Here is an 11,481-nt window from a genome sequence, read left to right on the forward strand (position 1 = left end):
GCAAAATGTTAAAACAGTAGAATTTTTTTTTAAAAAAGTAAAACCAACTTTAAAACAATTGAGAACATCTAAAAGCAACCACACACCTTCACATTATTAATATCACTTTTGCCATGACTCATATCTATTGGCCATCAAATGCTCAGGTAAAATGGAACGTTATTACATTTCTCCTGAATAAGAGAGATTTACCTCACCAGGAGTGCTTTCTGCACATGGATCCCAAGTCCGAAAAGGCCTTGTCCCAGGTCAGCACTAACCATGCGTTATGAACTGTAAGCATGAAACATTTTAAAGAATTAACAAAATAAATGAATAAACAATAGGGGGTTTGAAGCACTGATAAGGAAAATGGAAAATACAGTGGTACCTTGGGTTAAGAACTTAGTTCATTCTGGAGGTCTGTTCTTAACCTGAAACTGTTCTTAACCTGAAGCACCACTTTAGCTAATGGGGCCTCATGCTGCCGCCACACCGCCGCCATGTGATTTCTGTTCTCATCCTGAAGCAAAGTTCTTAACCCGAGGTAATATTTCTGGGTTAGTGGAGTCTGTAACCTGAAGCGTATGTAACCTGTAGCGTATGTAACCTGAGGTACCACTGTAATAATAATACAGTTGTGCTGGCGCGACAGAGGCAACAGAGATAGCTACAGGCACATGTGGTCGACCCGCCCAAAGGTGGCAACTGTGGGAGAAAATTCATTTCTGAGGGATCAATACAGAGGCTCAAAACCAGATTATCAGACTTTTATTGAGTAATGCATTACAGGACAGAGTTCAAAAGAGTCTGTGAGAGCACTCCATCATCTTGGCTGTTTCATCCTCTAGCCAGCTATCTCCTGCCCTTTCTGCCACCCCAGCAGCTCACCATCACTTCACCCAAACACAGTCCTTTCAAACATTCAACCCAAGCAGTCAGTTAGGCTCCCTCTAAACTGGCCCCCTCCCCACCCCCCGGTTTAGTGGCCAGGCTGCAATCTTAACATACACAAGCATAGCCTTAATGATCATGAGATTTGTCAAATTTCTCCGTCGTGACATTTTGGAACCAGGCGATGAGTCAAATAGATAACATTTCTGACGCAAACTCTGGAGGTAGCCTTATTGAATTTTCATACAAATGAAAGCCAAGAGCTGGTGAACAAACATTTAACTGGAATTGTGTTGATGGGAGCATCTGTGGCTAAGGCCAAGTTCTAGAAAGACCTCAAAGGAGCTCCTGTAGCACCCTCCTCCCAGAGAGCGTGGCAAATAACCCTCGTGGAGAAATAAACTATCCAGAGGAATAAAACACAAGGGAGCATTCACCAGAGAATGGTGGAACTTCATTGTATTCACAAACACACTGGAAGATGAAAGGCGTACGCCCGTTTGTGGGATAGTCTAACAAACAACTAGGGTATATTTATTTGCTTCTTGCTATAATACAACTTGGGACACAGGTGGCGCTGTGGGTTAAAGCCTCAGCACCTAGGACTTGCTGATCGAAAGGTCGGCGGTTCGAATCCCTGCTGCGGGGTGCGCTCCTGCTGCTCGGTCCCAGCGCCTGCCAACCTAGCAGTTCGAAAGCACCTCCGGGTGCAAGTAGATAAATAGGGACCGCTTACCAGCGGGAAGGTAAACGGCGTTTCCGTGTGCAGCTCTGGCTCGCCAGAGCAGCGATGTCACACTGGCCATGTGACCCGGAAGTGTCTCCGGACAGCGCTGGCCCCTGGCCTCTTAAGTGAGATGGGCGCACAACCCCAGAGTCTGGCAAGACTGGCCCGTACGGGCAGGGGTACCTTTACCTTTATAATACAACTTAGGGACGTGAGTGGCACTGTGGGTAAAACCTCAGTGCCTAGGACTTGCCGATCGTATGGTCGGCGGTTCGAATCCCTGTGGTGGGGTGAGCTCTTGTCGTTCGGTCCCAGCTCCTGCCCACCTAGCAGTTTGAAAGCACGTCAAAAGTGCAAGTAGATAAATAGGTACCGCTTTATAGTGGGAAGGTAAACGGCATTTCCGTGTGCTGCTCTGGTGCTGGCTCACCAGAGCAGCTTTGTCACGTTGGCCACGTGACCCGGAAGTGTCTTCGGACAGCGCTGGCCCCCGGCCTCTTAAGTGAGATGGGCGCACAACCCTAGAGTCGGACACGACTGGCCCGTACGGGCAGGGGTACCTTTACCTTTACCTTTATACAGTGGCGTAGTGTGGGGGGTGCAGGGGGAGCCAGCTGCACCGGGCGCAACATCTGGGGGTTAGGGGCGCAAATCCACGGGTTAGGGGGCACAAATTACTTGCCTTGCCCCGGGTGCTGACAACCCACGCTACGCCACTGCCTTTATAATACAACTTGCTTCTACTGCAAGTGAATAACTAGGTTTGCATGGTGGTGTCTCCAGGAAAAAACCCCTGAAAGAGTTGATTAGGTGTTAATAATTTCTGTTGCTTCAGTATAAGGGGCATCAGCTTTTGAAATGCTGGAAAATCACAATAAAGAACCACGGGGTGGGGAATGAAAAATATCCCTGAAAACAGTTTCTAATCTAATGCAGATACACAACAGGATAAACATCTCCAGGGAAAAGACTTGTTGAGAAAAGGAGGACTTCAGCGGGCGCAGAAATGGCACTAGGGAGGGTATCTTTATGATACATGATGGAAGGAAGTTTCAAAAGGTAGCTGACACCATTCCCACATTGTGCAGAGTGTACTCCAAGGTATCCTGGCCCCAGCTGCATAGGTCTTTGTAGACAAGTTCTAGGAAGGTCTCCACCAGCTCCTGTCCCTCTCTTTCTCAGGTTTCTCTTGCCACGTTATTTTTTGAGGAAACAGTATAAGAGGAAAGGGACAAGAACAATAAGCTTGTTGGCCAGAATAAGTCCGATAAAAAGATTGAAGGACAGCAGAGAATGATCTGCAAGGGAAAAGACAGGAGATTAATCACCAAGAAAAGCTTTGGCCCAACAGCAAGGGGAGCCTCTGTCCGAAGACTCTGGAAAGGTAATCTTCAGAGAATATACAGATCAACTTGTAAGAGTTTACACAGAAATTCATAGCTGCCTTGCTCATTTCAAAGTTCCAAAGCACTCCGCGTGTCATTATTCCTATTAACAGTGCATTTTTCTAATAAAAAAACCCCTGTAATATTCAGAGAACTTACAAAATGTTAAAGGCAGTAAGAGCAAGCTGCTCATTCATAGGGCTGCTATACGTCTGAGTTTTCCTGGTCATATCTGGGATTCATTCTTTTAAAATAGCGCTGAGTGGGGTAGGAATTTCTGGAAAAATGCCTGGGAAAACTGGGAAGTGGGCAACCCATGTCAAAAGGGAAGATTTCTTTGGCGAATTTCCTTAAAAATAGCTGAAAATCTTAGCGTTTAAAAAAAGCTAAACAAATTGTGCACTGTGATTGGAGAGTGTCGGGTGACTGGAAGCTCCTCCCTTCCTGGTGTCCTCCTTATATGGTGTTTTTCTGCAACACTTTGGAGGCTGGCTTTTTGTGAGCCCAAGGTTAGCCTGAACTGCTTTGAATTGATCCCGCAGCTTCAGACCAATCCAAAACTACCTTGAACCTGCAACCTTGGCATTATCAGCACCATGTTCTAACCAGGGGTCAGCAAACATTTTCAGCAGGGGGCCACTGTCCCTCAGACCTTGTGGGGGCCCCAACTATATTGGGGGGGGTGAACGAATTTCTATGCCCCACAAATAACCCAGAGATGCATTTTTTTAATTAAAGGTTTTCTTGATTTACAAAAGTATGTGCAATGTCTCTCTCTCATATTCCCCCCCCATGTAACATTTTTACAAATCAGTTTCATTTGTTGAGACATTAGGAAGAAAAGGGGGAAAGAGGTGGAGGGGGGAAGATGGGTGGGGGTCGGGTCGGGTGGCGATGTTTCTATTTTACTTAATATATGTAGGGTTTGGTGTCAATGTTGTTTGTGCAGCTTCTCTGCTGTTCACTTGTGTTCCTTTGGTGGTGAGAGAGGTTGGGGTTGGCCTAGGGTGTGGTTGTTCATTTGTGGCTGGCTGTGGTGGTCTTTGTTTTCGTGTGTGAGTGGGGTAGGTGGGTGTTTTGTATCAGGTTAGCCATATTGATTCGTATGCTGTTGGTGGATTTTTATTGTTGTCTTGTTGGGCTGTGTGTGAAGAGATGCATTTGAAATAAAAGCACACATTCTCCTCATGTAAAAACACGCTGATTCCTGGATCATCTGCAGGCCGGATTTAGAAGGCGATTGGGCTGGATCCGGCCCCCGGGCCTTAGTTTGCCTATCCCTGCTCTAACCAGCTTGATCCAGGATGACAATCAATAGTAAAAAAGACTCAGCCCCCACTGTTCTTCATAAGAGAGAGATGCTCTTTGCCCCTCTCCCTCTTCCCTCAAATGCCCAAATAATTAACTGATCAATTAGGAAATCAGACCAGGCTGGGGGTGGAGTGAAGCCCACCTATTCCCATGGAATAAAGACCCAGGTATGTTGGGCTGTGGGTTAAACCACAAAGCCTAGGGCTTACCGATCAGAAGGTTGGCAGTTTGAATGGGGTGAGCTCCCGTTGCTCGGTCCCTGCTCCTGCCAACCTAGCAGTTCGAAAGCACGTCAAAGTGCAAGTAGATAAATAGGTACCACTCCGGCGGGAAGGTCAACGGCGTTTCCGTGTGCTGCTCTGGTTCGCCAGAAGCGGCTTAGTCCTGCTGGCCACATGACCCGGAAGCTGTACGCCGGCTCCCTCAGCCAGTAAAGCAAGATGAACGCCACAACCCCAGAATCAGGCACGACTGGACCTAATGGTCAGGGGTCCCTTTACCTTTACCTTTATGTTGCAGGCATCCTGAGAGCAGTTTCTTAGAAAGGAGAGAACTTGCTAGAGGGGAAACAGGACCACCTGGCCCCTGGGACTCCTCCAGGCCACACCTTTATCGGTCCCACTTTGCCCACTGCTTGCATTTTTCTCCCTGGCTGAAATGTGGCCTTGACCTGCAATTGTGCCTCTTACTGGCCTGGTATATTTCACATTTTTATTATTTTCATTATTACTTTATTTATTTGCATTTTAAAAGTTATTAGATTTATATACCGCCCGTCATCAAAAGATCTCAGGTTGGATCCCAAGTTTAAAATACAAGATAAAAGGACAAATAAATAGTTAAACCGGAAGCAACAAAATAATACCCCCCCCCCATTTTTTTTAAAGGGTTAGAATATTAATCAGAGAAACGTTTTGTGGCTCCATCCACTGTTTTTTCTTTTTTAAGTAGTCTGACCTTCATTAGAGACCTATGCTCACAATATGGAACTTTTGTACTGAGGGGGAATTTTTTCCCTCCTTGGGGGCAAAGAGAAATTGAGGGATACTTACCAATCACGGAAACCTCAGTGCCCACTCCCGATTTCAATTCTGTTTCTTGGGCTGCTGCCCTGTACTTGACACAGTAATAGGTCCCGGCATCCTCAGGTCGGATGTTCCTGATGCGGATGCTGAAGTCTGTTTGTGATCCAGGAACAACCCTGGTCACGCGGGAGTGATATGGTGCTCTTTCACTGTAAATGGTGGGCTGGTTTCTGCCCAAGCCCTTGTGCCATTTCACGCCTCCTGGTGGACCAGTTCCACTTACTGTACACGTCAGAGTGAGGGTCTCTCCTACTGACACACACAAGGGTCCTGGGGCCTGAAGAACTTCAAAATCTTGGCCTTGGGCACCTGCAACAAAATGAATGGCTTGTATCCAACACTGTGTGCGAGTGAAACTGACTTGCACCCATGCGGCGGTACTTAATATTCTCCTCTTCTCCTTGCCGCCCCTGAGTGCCCTCAAAATCTGTTCTGGGGGGGTTAGAGCAGGATTTAAGGGTCCACAAGGGGCTGCAGTGGAAGAAGAGGAAAGGAAAATTCCCACTGCATGAGCAGACGTCCTCTCACATTTGTTTGTTTGTTTTCCAATATACCCCCAATAAGAGACAAAGTAAAACAATAACAATTAATTCCCAAACTATACAATTATCAAAATGCCAATCAACTTCCAATTAATACATTTTAGTTAAAGTGAGCCCCTGCACATTGGTTTGGGTGCATTTCCGATCTTATATCACTGCGTTCCATCATCTTAATTAATGTCGCTTACATTTCAGTTATAACAATAATCCCTTAGTCAGGTAAAGGTAAAGGTACCCCTGCCCGTATGGGCCAGTCTTGCCAGACTCTAGAGTTGTGTGCTCATCTCACTCTATAGGCCAGGAGCCAGCGCTGTCCGCAGACACTTCCGGGTCACGTGGCCAGCGTGACAAGCTGCATCTGGCGAGCCAGTGCAGCACACGGAACGCTGTTTACCTTCCCGCTGGTAAGCGGTCCCTATTTATCTACTTGCACCCGAGGGTGCTTTCGAACTGCTAGGTTGGCAGGCGCTGGGACCGAACGACGGGAGCGCACCCCACCGCGGGGATTCGAACCGCCGACCATGCGATCGGCAAGTCCTAGGCGCTGAGGTTTTACCCACAGCGCCACCCGCGTCCCTTGCAATCCCTTAGTCAACGGCTACATAATTAATGATTTCTTTTTGTGATGTTGCAATATACACGGAACTCAAACTATTATCTTTATTCTGCCCTGCATGTGAAACTGTTAGGTCCATGGAGATACCTTCTGTCCATTTACAATGTTTGTTGTTTTTGAATGGAGGTGAGGCAGGAATTACTCTGTCTTTCCAACACAGTCTTGAGCTTCCCCTCCCCCTTCTTTCTTCATTTCAGATCACGCACAGTTTCTGTTTTTGCCTGTCAATATCAATATAACTCCAACGTCCCTTCCTCACTTGTAAATATATTTTTATCTTATATATTATATTCTGGAGAGGGTTGCTGAATCATAAATATATAAAATAAGTAAATCATGGATTTCCCTCTCTCCAATTGACTCTCACACCGAAAGAAAACTTATCTCAGTTCAAATCTTTGATCCATGTAGCTGGTATATTCCGCAGTATGTTGTTGCAACATGTCAGTACTTCAAAGCCAATTAAAAGGCAAATTAAATGGAGAACCTCTGCTTCTTAATGGTGGCGTAGAAGGGTTTTCGCCAGGCGAAGTGCTTTTGCACTCAGTGCCTCCTTCCCTCTCGCATTCAAATGCTGGAGCGGGAGCCAGGTACCAAGAAGAACTGTGAATGAAGCAAATTCCCTGGGGGGAAATTTGCAAGGATGATTTATCCTCAGCTATCCTTGTTTTTTGTTTGCTGACGATCCCCCAATATCGTGGGGGCTGCCTCCATTAAGGCAGGCAGGACCGGAAGCCCACAATGATGCATTTAATTCAGGGAATGAAAATGGGGAAACAGAGGCAAGATGAAGGACAACACAGCCCTGCTCACCTCAATTCTTCTCAAAAGCATTTCACTAGAGGTGCATGATTTATGCAATTATTTCATCTCCAATACACATGGCACTCCTGTTTCAGATTAGCTGGTAAGAATAATTTTTTACCCCCCATTTTCTGTTTTTTTAAAATCTCTCTCATTTTAGCAGCTGTTACCAAGTACTGCCAAATACTACTTGCTACTGCATCCCTCCTTTCTCCCAAATAGTGTTCCTTATATTGAGGGAGGTGATTATTTAATGCTGCAAAAATATTGATGTGAATTTTTCAGCAAATAATTGAATATTCAGATAATAAATCAGCATGAAACCTGTTCATAGAGGATAATTGATTTTTTGGGAGAATCGGGGGGGGGTAGGGAATGGTTTCAGCACTAATCACAGTCCTCTAGCGTGGATATTTTGTCTGAAAAGCTGGAAGTCAGTGATTAAAAAAACAACAGAACAAAGACAAAGATATAAATTCTCCCCAATACTGCCTTGTGTTTTATTATTTGTTACATTTAAAGCAGTAATGGGGAACCTGGGGGGAACATTTGGAAATGGGGCATTCAAACCAACCAAATGAGCTTTTCAGGCACAGTAGGAGATAAAAAATTCTGACTTGCAAAATGCAGGAAATGTTGCAATTCTTCTTTGAAAAGAGGCAGAAGAGAGAATCAATGTCCTGTGAGCCCCGAACTTCTGATTTTCATGGAAATGCAAATTCAGTAATGCAAACTCGGGAGACTTTGTGATATGCAAAGTAACTTTAGGTAAAGGTAAAGGGGCCCCTGACCATTAGGTCCAGTCATGGCCGACTCTGGGGTTGCGGCGCTCATCTCGCTTTATTGGCCAAGGGAGCTGGCGTACAGCTTCCAGGTCATGTGGCCAGCATGACTAAGCCGCTTCTGGCGAACCAGGGCAGCACACGGAAACGCTGTTGACCTTCCCACCGGAGTGGTACCTATTTATCTACTTGCACTTTGACGTGCTTTCAAACTGCTAGGTGGGCAGGAGCAGGGACCGAGCAACGGGAGCTCACCCTGTCACGGGGATTCGAACCTCCGACCTTCTGATTGGCAAGTCCTAGGCTCTGTAGTTTAACCCACAGCGCCACCCACGTCCCTTACATCATTAAACACTGGTTTCCCCAAATTTGCCACCTTTGGGCGTGTCCACCACAAGTGCCTTTAGCTGCTCCCTCTCTCCAGCACATAGATGGAGCATGTTTTGAGAACATGTTGCAGAAACACCCTCCCACACACAATAAAACAGTAGCCTGCAGGGCCCTTTAACAAGGAAGAAACAAATAGCACTGTGGATATGAGGAACACATTGGTGCAAAGCAAGACATAACCCATGTCAGAAGATCGAGAAGGTGGTCACGGGAAAGTCACCCTGCCTGAGGCGGTGCTGTTCATCTGGGACAAGCCAATTTCTAATGTCTCTAAGAGAATTTAGCTCAAGCATATAATAAAGGACCATGGCTTTTGAAGGAGGCAAGGTCTATTTCTGCTGGCCCTCACATCAGGCTCAGCAGCATTAGGAACCTGCAGGGGTGTCTGCTGTCGGACCCCAGGGCAGCTTTGCCCTTGTGTGCTATGTCCTTGCTTGGCCACTTGCCCTCTTGGACCAAGAAAGGAGGGGCAAGAGTCATTCCCTGTCCAACTTTCAGTGCTTTTTGAATACCTATACTGGGTCCTGTCAATAAGCATCACATGAGCATATATCAGCAATATCTGGAGGACCACAGGTTCCCCATCCCCGGAGGATAGGAGTCTAAAGGAAAACTCATATGCTAAGATTTAGGAGGAGGAACTAACAGCTTTGCCCTTCCTTCTATGGAGCATCCCTTACTTTGCCTCACACTGTTCTCTATTATTATTATTATTAAGTCACAAATGTGACCCAAAGCTACATAGAAACACTCTCTAATCACTCAGATCAATTACAAGAAACACAACCATCAAAAATATCTACAAATACAAGGTGGGTCTTACAGATCCTGTTCCACTAAAAAGAAGTCTGCAAGTACTTGAAACCTTACAACTTCAAGGCCAAAAGCCCGGGTCACAAAGGAGAGCATTCCACAAATGGGGAGCCAGCACTGAAAAGGCCCCTTATAACATAGGCGCTCCCGTAATAGAGGCACACAGAGAAGGACCTTGGATGACTGCTGCAGGCTCCCTATATTTTCTTGCTACACTGAGGCTCACCAACCTGGTGCCCTCCATAGCCAATTCCCATATATCTTGGGGGCACCAGAGTGGCAGATTCTGGAAAGCTATGGGTTATACTGGACTTTACTGTAGCTAAAACCCTGAGCAAGCCTGCAAGTTCAGTGTCTACCTTTAAACACTCACCCAGCATTTGCAAGAAAAGGAGCAGCAGAAATGAACGAGGGGCCCCAGAGAACGATCTTGAGGCAGTCATCAGGAGGGCAGAAAAGAACCCTTTCAGTGCTGTGTCTGGCATCATCTCATTTCCCGTCAGATGTTGCCTCTGTAGAAGTAAGGGCAAAGCTGTTAGTTCCTCCTCCTAAATCTTAGCAAATGAACTTTCCTTTGGACTCCTATCCTCCAGGGATGGGGAACTTGTGGTCCTCCTGATATTGCTGATATATGCTAATGTGATGCTTATTGACAGAACCCAGTATAGATATTCAAAAAGCACTGAAAGTTGGACAGGGAATGGAAGTTGTGACTCAGCGTGCTTTAGGCTGACAGTGTACACTGGGTTTCAGGACGTTGACTGACCAAACCCAAAGAGGGCTCAGTAATGGTTCCTCATCGTCCTGGGGAAAAGCGACAAGTGGGGCATTGCAGGGTTCTGTCCTGGGCCCATTGTTGTCCAGTGTCTTTATAAATAACATGGATGAAGGAATTGGGGGGGATGCTTATCAAATTTGCAGGTGACAGCAAACAGGGAGGGGTAGCTAATGCCGCAGAAGACAGAATCAAGATGGCCTGAAGCTTGGACCTTCATGGGGCCCCCTTGACAACCAGAAACAAGATCTGGGTAAAGTAAAGGTAAAGGTAAAGGACCCCTGACAGTTACCGTAAGTCCAGTAGCAGACGGCTCTGGAGTTGCGGCGCTCATCTCACTTTACAGGCCGAGGGAGCCGGCGTTTGTCTCCAGACAGTAGGTCATGTAGCCAGCATGACTAAGCCGCTTCTGGCGCAACGGAATACCGAAACCAGACCAGTGCACGGAAACACCGTTTACCTTCCCGCCAGAGCGGTACCTATTTATCTACTTGCACTTAAGAGTGCTTTCGAACTGCTAAGTTGGTAGGGGCTGGGGCCGAGCGACGGGAGCTCACCCCGTCACAGGGATTCTAACCACTGACCTTCTGATCGGCAGCTCAAGAGGCTTAGGGGTTTAGACCACAGCCAATCAGAAGTTCAGCAGTTCGTATCTCCGCGACAGGGTGAGCTCCTATTGCTCCTGCCAACCTAGCAGTTCAAAAGCATAACCCAAAAGTGCAAGTAGATAAATAGGTACCACTCTGGCAGGAAGGTAAACGGCGTTTCTGTGCGCTGCTCTGGTTTCAGTGTTGCGTTGCGCCAGAAGCGGTTTAGTCATGCTGGCCACATGACCAGGAAAAACTGTCTAAGGACAAACGCCGGCTCCCTTGGCCTGTAAAACGAGATGAGCGCCACAACCCCAGAAAGGTCTGGGTAACCACTGTTATTTTCTTCAATGGGGTTGTTTTACGACAGTTTGCCACAAATCTTCCATGAATTTGCAGTTTTGGTATCCGCAAGTATTTTTGTGAACTCATTCTTCTAGGGTCTTGACATCTGTTAAAAGGGCGGGGGGATTACATTGGTGACAGCAGAGCAGCCAACTTAACATGACTCACTTCATTTATGTGCTAGTGACTCTCAAACTTTGGGATTGTTGAAATATATCAACCGCCCCCCCCCCAAAAAAATAGTTTCAATCTTCCAGCAGATTTCAGTGGGGAAACTCAATTAAATGATCCCCAAATCAAAACACTTTCTGAATATTGTCCCATTGCCTCCTATGTCCTTTGTCTACCATGGAAAACCAACCCTTTGTCTACATTAATCGCAGTGCACTGTCCGTGAGCTGGCTGCTCCCCACCACTGCCATGTGACTGTAGCGCAGCAAACAGTG

General features: G+C 46.6%; 1 protein-coding gene across 1 annotated transcript; it reads right to left on the reverse strand.

Annotated features, from left to right (window-relative positions):
- Positions 1–1,665: 1,665 nt before the first annotated feature.
- On the reverse strand, positions 1,666–10,025 carry LOC309373130 (signal-regulatory protein beta-1-like). The gene is made up of 4 exons (XM_081917370.1): positions 9,702–10,025; positions 5,349–5,690; positions 2,321–2,898; positions 1,666–1,789 (listed from the first exon to the last, which is right to left on the reverse strand). Exons 1-3 carry the CDS (start codon positions 9,814–9,816, stop codon positions 2,798–2,800), a joined length of 558 nt encoding a protein of 185 aa, XP_081773496.1. The 5' UTR covers positions 9,817–10,025; the 3' UTR covers positions 1,666–1,789; positions 2,321–2,797.
- Between the last annotated feature and the right edge of the window lie 1,456 nt (positions 10,026–11,481).

This window comes from Podarcis melisellensis (genome assembly GCF_964234715.1).
Source record: "Podarcis melisellensis genome assembly, chromosome: 6".
In the NCBI taxonomy this organism is placed as follows: Eukaryota; Metazoa; Chordata; class Lepidosauria; order Squamata; family Lacertidae; genus Podarcis; species Podarcis melisellensis.